Source organism: Eptatretus burgeri, chromosome 3 (genome assembly GCF_056783735.1).
Source record: "Eptatretus burgeri isolate ZD-2024b chromosome 3, Ebu_testis_v1, whole genome shotgun sequence".
In the NCBI taxonomy this organism is placed as follows: domain Eukaryota; kingdom Metazoa; phylum Chordata; class Myxini; order Myxiniformes; family Myxinidae; genus Eptatretus; species Eptatretus burgeri.
This window is the reverse complement of record NC_140963.1, coordinates 88,334,950-88,349,336: the sequence shown is the minus strand read 5'-3', so window position 1 is coordinate 88,349,336 and position 14,387 is coordinate 88,334,950. Positions and strand designations below refer to the sequence as shown.

Sequence of the window (14,387 nt, the reverse complement as noted above, 5' to 3'; positions counted from 1 at the left end):
AAACAAATTTTGCACCTTTTTTTTCAAAAAAAATTTCAATTTTATTTTTTGGGCATTTCTCCATGCGTGTCGATTGTGTTTAGTTTATTCAATCGTGGTTCAGTAGAGTCTGATCCGTTTTGACCTACAATGAATAGGATATCAGGTTCACTTAAGTAACCCAGCAGCATTGGCGGCGCAGGTTTTGCACTCTACCGAGTGCTCCCCCTCTAGTTCTACTTGTATTCACCCAATGAGACTGCGTTTGAGGGTAGAGGAGTTGCAGCTGAAACCCAATTCCTTTCCAGGTTCCTCTTAATGATTCCATCTTTGCTCTGTATTTATTCGGGTTCTTTCTGATGACTCCAATGCAGTATTTGGTCTTCTGTTTGGTTATTATAGCATAATGTGAGATTCCAATTTGGTTTTGACTCAAACCCAAGGCTAAATACCAAGCATGTTCTTAAGCATGCAAATACACATTTTATATTACACGTGTTCTTGCATGTGCAAATACGAAATACGCAAATACCCACAAAGAGTATATGGCATACATCATTCTGAACAACTTTGGGGGCAAGTATCCTGATGCAAATACCCAAATAAACTTTCAAATTGGAAAAAAAAATAGTAACCAGTTATATAGTTAGAAGCTTTTTAAAGATTACTAATGAAGAGAGCAGGATGGGAGAGATAATTTGGGAAAAAAAAAAGTTATAAAAGGAAGAAAAGGGGTGAGGACAAGGGAGAAATAAAGGATAATGAGGGATTGTGGAAGGAGGATGGAAAGAAGGAAAAGAAGGAAGTAAGGAGAGGGGCATATCAAAGGAGGATGGGGATGATGAGTGGGGTAGTACAAAACGCTGCCATTTTTGTGGAAATAATACGAAGATGGACCATATGTGTTCCTTTTACAAAAAAAAAGCTGTACATAAAATTATAATCATTGTACAGCAATATAATGCATGAACATACCACGAAAGGACCTGGTTGTATCCATACTGGAAGTCACGCTCATGAGCATGCCGAACTGGATAGACTAGCTGATTCTCATGGAAATAAAGGACCTTGTGAAGAGCAGCTAAATCTGGACGCAAGGCCAAGAGTTCAGCCAGGTTGAGAACGGAGCTGGTGAACAACACACTGCACCAGGGTCAAAAGATACAGCCAGGCATTGACGAAGAGGAGAAGCACAATACAAAACATATTTTTGACATGTGTATACAACCAAAATAACATGCTTCTTTGTACCGGTAGTGCTCGCTTTTAGGGATGCTCTGGGAAAAACACAAGGCAGAGGTGCGGGCACGCCAGTGCCACTTCTTAGCCGGCAATGAGTGCAGCACACAATTATTTCCGAACTCGGACACAAGCAGATCCACCAGCTGCCTAAAATAGATCAAATGCAGGCCCAGAGCATAAGTAAAACAAAACAGCAACCAACATGTTAGGAGCTCAAAGCAACGTCGATATATGCAGTACTATACATCATCAATCACGATAAGTTGCCCCTGGGGGTAAGATGTTGGCATGTCTATAAACGTGATGTTTGTGTGATACTCATTCACAATGTTGTTTTGGATTTTGTTTTCAACCCCCTGCTGGAGAATGATCGTTTCACTCAGCTTCATTTATCAAAAGCGAGGAACTGATTTCAATTCATACTGCAAGAACAAGTTTATCGGTTACTAGTCCCCTACCAGTTTCACCAGAGGGGACTATCGTTTGTTCTTCGTTCATCTGTCCATCGATCCATCCCACCTGTGGTTTTTTTCAGAATTTTTTCCCATACCCTTTAACATATTCAACTGGAACTTGGTGCATGACTTTATTATCACAAGTTACAGAACAACTTTGGGTTTCAGGGTATTTCATCCATTTTTCAGCATTATGCCCTTTTTAAAAAGAAAAAATATTATATCGGTAGGGGACATGTATTGCAAAGCAATTCTCACTCTTGTTATATTGTAGTTAGCGAGATATTACACCATTCACATGAGGGTGAAAATTTGCTGAATTATACTCTTTCCGCCACAAATTTGGGTAATGTATAAGGTACATGTTGCTTTGAGTGCTATCTTCCTTTGTGTATTCAAATTATTATTTTTTAAAAAAAATCATAAAAGAATAGTTGAATCTATATATAATGGAGCAAGTGTATGTATGTATGTATGTATGTATGTATGTATGTATGTATGTATGTATGTATGTATGTATGTATGTATGGTATGTATGATCTACTCCTTCGAGAGGATTTTGACCAAGGAAGCTGAAACTTTCAGGGATTAATGAAGGCACCCTGAAGTTGTGCATGTGCAAGTTTCATTTGATTCCATGAAGTTTTGAAAAAAATGTTTTTTTTGCCAATCTTGGCATTCCCTTCATATAAGAGGAGGGTGGGTGCACTTGGAATTATCTGAGCTACATAACCACAATGTATTATATATGCATATAAGCAGTATGCATGTTTTCTCTTCACATATGTCACTGAGCTAAATTTTATTTTCAAGAGTGATCGTGCCAGTAGTCTGTTGCCTATACACCACCCAAATAAAGGGATTTGTGGGAAGAACTTATTGCACGCTTGGTACAAGATCGCCCGTAGGGTGGGTACTCTGAGCTATGGTATTAATAACGATAATAACGTGATATCATAAAGATGATAACGTGAACCCTCCCCCTCTCACCCCCCCCCCCCCCGGGTAGCTCCTGTAGGGAGCGGGTGATTCTAGGATATATATATATATATATATATATATATATATATATATATATATATATATATATATATATATATATATATTGGTGAAGAAAGAAATTTTTATTTTGTTTATCAACATCTTGATGTTGGCTGATCAGTTCATTACCATTTGGTTATTCTACCACAAACTGCTTTTCAGTTTAAAGCATCATCTAAAAGGCATGTATGGTGGAGAATTATGTTGGTTTGGGAGCATCTTCTTCAAGCATACAGTTGCGCAATGGAAGTTTACTTCACCATCAATCAGCCAACAACTTACTATCTCACCCCATCTGTTTCTAACTAACTCACCCCATCTGTTTCACACCTTCAAGTAGCAACCACATTGAACCGAGTGCTTCTACCTGATCTTGACATTGCCTGACACAGTAGCAGGGTTTCAGGTACATTTGGATATTACATCACACATGGAATAAACCAAAAGATGGAAGAAGGGGGTAGCAGATAGTCCGGGAGCCAACCGATCAAAATTAAAAAAAAATTGCCCGGTCTGCTATAAAATTTTTGTGTTGATTTTCATAAAGAGACACCCTTTGAGTATATGAAAACCAATGTTGGCAATGGTGAAACTCTTGCGCAACAACACAGTCAACACTTTTGCGAGCCCCCTCTGATGACAAAATGTTGGCAAAAGCGAAGATGTAGGATGGGGGTATGGGTAATTCATATTGTCCTAAAATCATAACCACTAAACCTATATACACAAATGACCCCTCATATTAAAGAGGAGTTCATTGCCTATATCACAATTGGTGTAGATTTAACCTACCTACAATTGACAAGGTTATATGTCAAACAACAAAAGATTTATGCAACTCAGAAATGCTTGACTATCAATGGGGTCAGGAACAAGAACATACTTTTACATGCCATGGTTTTAAGGAAGATAAAATTAGAAATGGATTAACACAATATTGTGACATGAAACATCCTCTTCAGAGGAAGAGTCACTCTCTGAAACAACTCCACCACATGAACCTCTCTGACCAAGGCATATGCATGTCACTCAGCAAGGCACAGCAGCCTTTTTGCATGAACATCGTTTCAGACATTTGGATAATTTGCACATGCAAGACACAGTTTTGTCTATGTTTGGCTTGGCTGGCTCAGACATGAGAATTGGGACCAGTTTTCCATTGATAAGGGTTCTGCCAAATGTTGTGGCTGGGGGAAGTGCTCAGTCACTGAGATGTGCACGTCTATACAGAAGCAATTGATACAATGCTCTTAAAACAAGGAAGTAAAACGCATCTTCTGTTGCTGGCAGTGACCTAAGGTCTAATTTTGAAGAGACAAACATATGCTGCCTGAGGGTATCCAAACAGCTGAACCCTTTTTGGCCATGCAGAGCAGTCCAGTATACTCTGGCCTCATCAATGACACATTCTGTTGCTGCCATTTCACTATCTCTTCCAAAATCAACAAGGTGGGGAAGGTTTCCTATCAGTCCCAGAGAAACCTGTGCCGCTCTTCTTTTCACAGGAACACAGGCATCATCCCAACTGACTGGAAGAGGGGCCTTGTTGTCCCTCTCTGGAAAGGGAAGGGTGATCGCCAAGACTGCAACAACTACCGAGGGGTGACGCTGCTCTCAGTGCCGGGCAAGGTCTTTGCTCGGATAATTCTTGATAGGGTTCGCCACCATCTGCTTGAGCACCAGCGTCCAGAACAGTCAGGCTTTACACCAAAGAGGTCAACGATTGACCGTATCCTTGCACTTCGTGTCCTCACCGAACGCAGACGAGAGTTTCGGCAGGGGCTGCTTGCAGCCTATGTTGATCTCTGTAAAGCGTTCGATTCAGTGAATCGGGATGTCCTCTGGAGAATTCTTGGTCTTCGTGGGGTGCCACCGAAACTGATCGATCTGATGTCTGAACTCTACTCTGGTACTGAGAGTGCTGTGGAGTGTGGTGGTACCATCTCTGACTTATTTCCAGTTGTTACTGGAGTTCGTCAGGGATGTGTACTTGCCCCCACACTTTTCAGCACTTGTATGGACTGGATTTTAGGGAGGATGTCGGAGAGATAAAGTTGCGGTGCATCGTTTGGCAATGTCAAGATCTCGGACCTTGATTTTGCAGATGATGCAGTCATCTTTGCGGAGACTTTAGACATCCTCTTGGGGGCCCTCGAGGTGCTGAATGAGGAGTCGGAGCCGTTGGGATTACGGATTTCTTGGGTCAAAACTAAGATCCAGGCTTTCGGTGACATCTTGGATGCTGCTGTCCTGTCTGTGTCTGTTTGTGGTGAGGATGTTGAGGTCGTGGATAGATTCACTTACCTTGGCAGTGATATTCATGTCTCCGCAGGTTGTGAGCCGGAGGTCAATAGACGTCTGGGTCGGGCCTGGGGAGTCATGGATTTACTGGATCATGGGGCGTGGCGCTGCCGGTACCTGTGCGGGAGGACGAAAGTCCGAGTCTTCAGGTCCTTGGTACTTCCAGTCTTGCTCTATGGGTGCGAGACTTGGACTTTGACCAAGGATCTGAGATGGAGACTTAATTCCTTTGGTACCAGGTCTCTTCGAAGAATCCTTGGCTATCGCTGGTCGGATTTTGTGTCCAACGAGCGGTTGCTGAGAGAGACTCGGATGAGATTTGTTACCTGCATAGTCCGTGAGCGTCAGCTGCGGCTGTATGGACATGTGGCTCGTTTTCCTGACGCTGATCCTGCTCACCAGATTCTCTCAGCGAGGGAGTCTCATGAGTGGAGGAGGCCAGTGGGCCGACCACGTGCCTCATGGTTGCAGCAGGTTGACCATCATCTCAAGGAGATGGGGATGGGCCTGGCATCTGCCTGGGGGATGGCCAGACGGAGGCCCCTGGAGTACCGGCGGAAAGTGGACGCAGCGACGCGCTGTTCTGGCACATGCTCCCATACCTGACCTGACCTCTTCTTTTCCCCTTCTGAATGAGTAGCTCACTGTGTCACATCCACACAACACATATGTGCACAGAAGTGTGGCTGCGACATCAAGAGGATTTTCTGGTACTTCTTGCTCAACACTTCTACCAGCTCATGAATAGGTAGGTATTGATTCTGCCGTTGTATCCAGAGTTCTTGCAATGTGTTCAAGCAGCAGAAGTGATATATACACAGCATAATTATGTCTGTATCTGTTGCATGCACAACAGCTCAATGGTGATCAGGATATTCCACACAATATGCAAGATGAGCAATAATCCTTGTGTCTGCCTCTTCATGTTCTTCACAAGGTAAGTCCAGAACTGAACTTGATGCTGATGTGATGGAAAGAGTGTGACCTTTGTTTTCCATCATACCACCAAGAATGATGGTCACTCCATCCGGAATAGCTTCAGGACTCTCACAAAGGGAAGTGCCAATGAAGTTCTGAAGATTTCCTTTATTTCTTGGATTCTTCATGAGTAAATTCCAGTCCGGAATTTCTAGACTCTTGGATGGTGAGAATTGTCTTGCCTGGTCTGTCTGGTTTCTCCTCTGCTGCTCATGACCCTTCAAAGTATGGCTATCATCAAAATCATCCTGATCACCAATGATGTTGACACAGTTGCACATTTCAGGTTTGAACTGAAGGAGCTTGCGAAGATACAGCTGGGGAAGTTCACCAAATGTTTTTGCACCCATTTTTTGGTATTTATTTACAAATGCCATTGTGTCTACCAGATAAACTGTGTATAGGTCACTCTGTGGTAATGATGGCAGCTGTAAAACAACATCCTGCTCAGCTTCAGCAATTAGCACTGCCACGAAATCAGACTCGTTGCCTTTGCGCATTACAACCCCCTGTGCTAAGCGTGGATCAACCTCAAACAGGGATGATGGATAGTCTGTCCACTCATGGGAAAATGCAATCTGTCTTGTGACTGGGTCGGCATCTCGATAGAAACACAGCACACGTGTAGTTGCAGTCTCATCTTGATAGATCCTGATTAAACTCTGTTTCCTTGATGGTTTTGATTTCTTCTGTGAGGAGAAAGTTACCAGCTTCAGTGGTTCAATCTTAATAGAGACCACCTCTTCTGCTTTCATAATGGCTTCCATGCCCTTAGCTTGAGCATGGACCAAGTCTTTTGAAGCATCCTTCTCACCAGTTGCTCTATTGAGCAGATCCACTTGGTTGTTACACTGGAATGGGTTTATCATCTGCTGGCATATCACTTTCTTGATCTCCTCAACATGCATATGTTCTTCTGTTGCCTGCTTATGTGTTTCTCCATGATGAGTAGATTCCTGTTGGCCTAGATTAGCCATAGACTTTATGTTCTCTGATACAGCTGTGAGAAATGGTGCTGTCTTCACATATTTATCTCGAGCAGCTGGTGCCTGAGATATGCGTTTGAACAGAGATGTCTTCCCTTCATTGTTGTATGTCTGCTCCAGGGCCATGTCACTCCAAACACCATTGAATTTTCCTTTGGAAGAGTGAACTGTGAAGTACCCAACCTGGATCCAGCAAACCTTAACTGAACTGTGTTCAATAGAGTAAGAGGATTTTGGGGGTAGGGGTAACTTTGGTTGACAAAAATGTTAATTTTCTCTTTAAAAATTGATAGAACTCACTCAAATTTGCTGTTTTAATTAGCCATGGATACCATGTTCATATCACATTAAGAGAAATTAGTATTCTAATGCAGCATCTGCCTATGATAAGAAAAGTTCTAAAGGCCATCTTCAAAAAACGTTATTTTTAAGGCATTTTTCACAAAATTATGTACTTTTACGAGGTTTACTTCCACAAAGGCAATTTTTTTTTGTCATTTTACAATGCACTGATTGAATTCTTACATTTAGTTCACATTTATTTTTCATGAATGTGATTTTTTAATTTTTTTAGAAATTTTATTGACAATTGCTGTTTTATCAAATTTTTCAAATCTTCCTCAAACAAAAACGTCCGCCAAAATTTTTCGCAAGAGCTTATGAATTGCCAACATTGGTTTTCATGAACTGCAAACATATATCTAAACATCCTGGGGGTGTAAAATTTTATAGCAGAGGCTGTAAGGTCCAACCCTAAAACAGCCTCGTACACAGGTTGGCTCCCGGACTAAGATGTATGAATGGCAATCGTCAATATTCATGTTATTTTTAATGAAGTTGTGCATCTTATCATGACAAAAAGTCACATGAGTGAAAACAGTCATTCATGTCACATGTTGTATTATGATGTCATCATACTTCGACTCATGCAAATGCAGCCGAAGAAGTACACCAAGCTTCAGACAGAATAATGGCAGAAATAGAGAAAACTAAATTGTTGGTGGTATGGAGCTGACAGCAATGGTGAGTTGGGCATGAGAATGTATTGTGGTTGCATACATTTTGTAAAATTTTAGTCAGTGCATGGCAGAATGGAAAACTGAAAACTTCAACATTGAATAAACAAGCTAGATTAATTAAATCTGGGGTCTATGCCTATTGCTCATGCTCAGAACTGATGGCATACCTGTGTGATCCACCACAAAAAGGCTCGATGAGCAATATGCTCATTGCACCACCTATAAAACAGAAACAACAAGACAGAAAATTTAAGAGTGCAGTGCCTTATTGTGGTATTTGTCCATGTGACCCCTTTCACATACTGAGGCGCTATATTACTGCCGCATAAGTCCAACTGTGGACACACATTAGTATTCTTTAACCTCCTCTCTCAGTTGCATTCTGGCCTTCTGCTAATGTCGACACAGTGAAGCTCCTCCAATATTATATATATATATATATATATATATATATACATACACGATCGATACCCATGCATATGCACGGGATAGCAGTACAGCATAGCTGGTAGCAGACAACAGACGGTACACAGGTTATGACAAAAATATGCATTGTGCAAAATGCAAGTGGTACTATGGAACGCCAAGACTTCCCAAACATTGTCGGCATGTCCGCTAAGTACCACAGCAGCTTCATAGGGATCGTGTGATGGTGAGCCGAGCTTTTAGTGTGGAAGCTTGGTATTATAATAGAGATATATATATATATATATATATATATATATATATATATATATATATATATATATATATATATATATATATATACATACATATACATATATATACAGTGCTCCCTCACCTATCGCGGTTAATGCGTTCCAGACCCACCTGCGATAAGTGAAAATCCGCAAAGTAGAAACCAACAATTTATTCAATTAATTAAATATATTTAAACACATTTTAAACGTATTTTAAACCATTATACAGCATCCACACACTCTTATTAACCTTCCCCACACACATTTAATCAGTTATTTTTAAAAAAATAAAAAAAATTCATTACAAATGCGACTTCATGGGGCTGCAAAGCCGAAGATCAAAAATAATTTTTAAAATACTATATTGTACTATAAAATATAAAAAAACGTATTATGGGTACTGACCTATGAAGATATGACGATGATGATGATAGCTGTGCAGTACTGATTTTTTTTTTTTTTGTATACCTTGTCGAGGCTCGTATGAGAGCTAGCACACAACTCACACCAAGGGGGCATGAATCAAGAGGGGCAGGAGTGGAAAGGACAAAACAGTGTGGAACAGACATTAGGTGAACTGTGGAAGGGAGATGGATGAGGATGGAACGGGGAACATGGCGAAGAGAAGATGAACATTACAGGGACTTTCAGGAAGGAAAGCAGGGGAATTGAAGGAAGTGGGCTTGGGTGGATTATCGGGGGTAGAAAAGATCGAGGATTTGGATAGGGGATGATAAGAGGTGGTGGTGAACAGCTGTTTTGAAAGCCTGGAGGGAAGAATGGGAAAGAATAGAGTGAGGAAGTTTATTCCAAAGGCAGGAAAAAAAAGAGGAATGAAAGAGTGAAGATGAGCAGTGATTCGTGATTTTGGTAGTTTTACCAGAAGGGGGTTGTTGGCGGACCTTGAGCGCCCTGTGGAAATGTGGTGGGAACAAATCGCAGAGAGAGCAGGGGGGTGGCAAGGCTGGAGAGGAGTCGGTAGAAGACAGAAAGACCACCGACCAACCTGCGGTGATTGAGTGAGAGGCCCAAAGACTCAGCTTCATTGCGGGAGATGCCGATGATCCTAAATGCCCTGGTTTCGACAGCGTGAAGCCGAGAAAGGTGGGAGGCAGGAGCACCAGCCCAGAGGGGAGAGCAGTACTCCATCAGGCTATGGACAAAAGCTTTGTAAGTGGTCAGGAGCTCAAGAGGGCCGAGGAAGGACTTTGCACGACGGAGGATTACCAGTCGGCGACTGGCTTTTGAGGCGAGGTTGGAAATGTGACTTTCCCAGGAAAGGTCATGGCAGATAGTGAGACCCAGATGCTTGAAAGAAAAGACTTCTTCTAGAGTATTGTTGAGAAAGTGGGTGGGGGGGTTTTCTAAACGGTCCTTTCGAAGAGACATAGTGAGAGTGTGAGATTTGTCTAGATTGAAAGATATGTTCCACGTGTTGGACCAGTTTGTGATTTAATCCAGATCTGCAGTGAGCGAAGAAGCTGCTGCTTGCCGGTCTGAGGGATGACAGATGGTACGGCAGAGGGTGGAGTCGTCGGCAAATAGAAATAGAGGATTTTCCAGAGAGTCAGAAAGATCATTGATGAAAACCAGAAAAAGAACAGGGCACAGATCGCAACCTTGAGGAACTCCAGCCTGCACAGGAAGAGGGGATGAAAGAACTCCATTTAGGGCCACACGTTGACTGCGACAGGAGCGGAAGTCTGCGAGCCATGAGTGGAGATGGCCTTGAATACCATGGGAAGAGAGTTTGGTGAGTAGTGCAGGGTGACAGACTGTGTCAAAAGCACGTGATATGTCCAGGGATACGGCTCGGATTTCCTGTCTGGCATTGAGGACCTCGATCCATTGATGGGAGAGCAGAAGCAGCATATCCAGGGTAGAGTGACCTGGTCTGAAACCAAATTGATGATCGGAAATCAAGCCATTGGAGAAGAGGAAGGATTTCACGTCTGAAGCGATGATGGATTCCATAACCTTGCTGATGATTGGGAGAATGCTGATTGGTCTGTAGTTACAGGGATCTGTTTTTGCACCTTTTTTATGCAGGGCAATGATGTTAGCAGATTTCCAAGCAGATGGCAGATGACCTTGGGCAAATGAGAGGGTGAATAGAACAGAGAGAGGGTGAGCAAGAGCAGACTTTGAGGACACGTGGGCTGATGCCGTCTGGGGCATGAGAAGAAGGCAGTTGAGGATTTGAGGAGGTGGAGGGAAGAGATGGAGGTGAGATGGCAGTGGAGGGAGGCAGCTTGGTCGATGATAGGGGGGGCAACTTTGAGAAGGATGAGTGAGGGGGATGAAAGGTGGGAGAAAGGTGAGGGGGAATTTTTGAGAGAGGTGAGAGGGAGGCTTGGAGGGAGAAGAGTGGGATGGTTGCTTTGAGAGTGAGAGTGAGGGGTGAGGGGGTGAGTTGGCACTGAAGTTGGAAAGAAAAGAATGGTTGATGGAAAGCGAACATCCATAGCAAACTGTGGTTTCTAAAAGTTTTAGGTCAGAGATGCGATTTAACACAATTCTTGATGGATGCAATGAAGGCGAATTCAGAGAATGGAGAGAAGAAACGCTGTAATAGTTGGATTTTTTAGGCAAGGAATGAAGGAGAGATCGAAATGAGAGCGGTCTGTTAAAATAGCAGAAGAGTAGTGCATTATGATGCAGTAAAGAGTACCACATGTGTGAGAGAGGAAGATGAAGCATTATAAGATCGTTTTTGTTGTTATTATTAATGTTTGAGAGTTTTCAACAGATTAGGTCATGGAAGTGTAGAAAACAAAAAATCGAGGAAGAAAAGAGGAAGAAGAAGAAGAAGAAGCAGAATCGGGAGAATGTTGGCGTGTTGTCGCTGGGTATTTTTTTTTTTTTTTGAGATAAGAAAGACATTAGTTGGGAGAATGGGGGATGTTAGGAAAGTGGGGAGGATGAAAATTGAAAGTAATGGGGAGAAAAAACAAAAATCACAAACAAAAAAACAAGCAGTCATAGACTGGTACTTACGAAATCGTCAACATGACCTCTGACCTTGTCTAATAAAAGCTGTCTCTCGAGATAAGGTAGCGACGCAAACCAGAAGTTTCTACGATGATTCTGTATCAAACCATCAAAAATCATAACGTCGACTGAAGCAAAAATCTCCATTTCTCCACGTAATTATATCTTAACGTAACTCAACGACGCGTCTGCTCGAGCGCACTGCATCATGGGACGAGCCGTGACGCGTCGAGTGAAATATTTTTTTTATACAATCTTAAAACGTCTCCAAAACATCCGATTTTTACCAGAATTTCGACAACCGAGTTTTAAGCGTCCTAAGCGATCGCAAAAACCGAAGACAAAATTTAAATCGAAGTTAAAACGAACTCGTAACGTCGAGCGAAGCAAAAATACTCCATTTCTCCACGCAAAACCTTAACGTCACTCAACGATGCGTCTGCTCGAGCGCACTGCATCACGTGACGAGCCGTGACGCGTCGAGTGAAATATTTTTTATACATTCTTAAAACGTCTCCAAAACATCCGATTTTTACCAGAGTTTCTACAACCGAGTTTTAAGCGTCCTAAGCGATCGCAAAAACCGAAGACAAAATTTAATTCGAAGTTAAAACGAACTCGTAACGTCGAGCGAAGCAAAAATACTCCATTTCTCCACATGAATTTACGGAATTATGTTTGACCTCACTGTGACCTTGACCTTTGACCGATTTTGACCAAAATCTAATCAGCACTAGCCATCACCCTCCTGAATCACATGGTGTAATTTGACATTGCTAGCCTCTTCCGTTCTCGAGTTATCGTACCTACAAACAAACAAACGGAAGTCATCAATAAACTTACGAAATCTTTAGATTTCGTAAGTAAAAAAACGATCGAACACCGAGTGGAACCGGTAGGCCTCAAGCCTTGGCCAAGGCCTAGGCCTCAAACACCCGGTAAGAATGTCGACAAAAATACTCACAAAATAGCACGATTTTTGAAACAAAACCGAACTTGGAACACAGTAACATGTAGGTGAGAAAATTAAACAGTTAAAACGGGACAGATAACGACCGGAAACTTAACTTTGAGAACGTCAGCAGAGATCCCCGAAGGAGACCTCTCGTCGCTCCAAACCCGGAACCGGAAGCTTGATGACGATGAAGATGACGATGATGAGATGAATGTAGTACTGCACAGCCAAGAGGAGCATTAAATCTCTTCTACTGGAGGTGCCTCTTCATCAGGCACTTCGTCAGGTGATGGTTGTGGTGCATCATCTTCTGGTTCCGCTTTTACTTCTGCTGAAGGCATAGGCATAGGCGTAGACGTGACCTCTTTTTTTTATTTTACAGAGGAACATAGTTATGGGGAGTTGCTGGTTCTGCTTGTTCTTCTGGGCTAGCAGGTTTTTATAGACGGATATTAACCCATCAAGCCCATTGCTGAATTGCAATGACCGCATCATCTGTGGGTCCCACTCTTGAATGACCTGTTCGAGCTCCTTCCTCTTTCTGACTATCGTTGCAAGACGATCGAGTGTTAGACCAACCTCCTCTTCTTCAGCCCCCGGTTCATCTTGTTCCTCTTCCTCTTCCTCGCTCGCAGACTTCCTCAGCTCAGTCAGATCTTCCACCGTCAATGGTTGCGAGTGATCATCGATCAGGTCATTGATGTCGTCGGAGGTCATATCTCCGAAGCCTTCTCCTTGCAGCAATTTTGCCAGCTTCACGGCCTTATCCACAGCTGAGTGGTTTATCTCTTCAGGCGTGAATCCCTTGTAGACATTTGCCACTTCTGGCCATAATCTTTTCCAGCTGGCATTAATTGTCTCGGGTTTCATGTCTTGGATGGCCTTCTGTATGTTGATGAGACAGGTAGCGATTGTGGACGTTTCTTGAACGTCTCGCTTACGTAATGGTCGGCAGCAACTTTATCGGCAGAAGCGGCTTCTCCATGCAACGAAACGCTTCGAATTCCATAGCGCCTCTGGAATTTGTCAAACCAACCCTTGCTGGCAGTGAATGGGGTTGCTTTCTTGGGAGAACTTGGACCTACTTCGTCGTCGTCGTCGATGTCCATCTCATCTTCCACATGTTCGTCGGCACCGCGATCTTAAGCAAGTTGAGTGTACGTATCATACAGAGACTTCGCCTTTGTGCGGATTGTGTTGCTATCCAGCGAGATATTATTTTTTCTGCAATCACTAATCCAGAGAGACAATGCAGATTCCATCCTAACCATCACCTTATTACGTGATGTTACAACCTTCTTGGCAGTTTTATTGAAAGAAACAGCTGCCGTTGATCTTATATTCTTCTCGTCCTTCTTAATATAACGTACCGTAGATTTATTGAGGCCAAAATGACGCCCTACAGCCGCGTACGTTCTCCGTTAGGCATGTCGAGAAGTTTCACCTTTTCGAAGATGGTTAGAGTCTTCCTTGAGCGCTTGCATTCAGGTTCAGAAGACTTAGAAGCCTTAGAAGATGCAGGACGATTGGGTGGCATTGCAGGGATTGAAATAAAGTTCAAACTTTAACGTAAAACACAAAGCACAGCACCGCAGAGAAACACCACACGCAGTGAGATGTGAAGCCGAAATGGACGAGGTGAGATGTGAAGCCGAAATGGACGAGGCGAGATGCGGGATGCTTCTACACGGGACAACAGCGCCACAGATGCTGCTGTCACTGAGCCGTTCAGCGTCCGG

General features: G+C 42.8%; 1 protein-coding gene across 8 annotated transcripts in view; it reads right to left on the bottom strand.

The window, feature by feature from the left end:
* Positions 1-14,387, bottom strand: part of QTMAN (queuosine-tRNA mannosyltransferase) — an 86,480-nt gene that overhangs the window by 45,977 nt on the left and 26,116 nt on the right. For 6 of the 8 annotated variants that reach the window (XM_085874406.1, XM_085874410.1, XM_085874411.1 and 3 more), the window contains 3 exons: positions 8,169-8,220; positions 1,231-1,368; positions 955-1,122 (listed from right to left, as the gene is read on the bottom strand). In XM_085874406.1, the coding sequence (XP_085730532.1) occupies positions 955-1,122; positions 1,231-1,368; positions 8,169-8,212 (350 nt within the window). In that variant the 5' untranslated portion in view covers positions 8,213-8,220. The remainder of the gene's footprint in view (positions 1-954; positions 1,123-1,230; positions 1,369-8,168; positions 8,221-14,387) is intronic. The other 2 variants (XM_085874408.1, XM_085874409.1) reach the window with 2 other exon arrangements.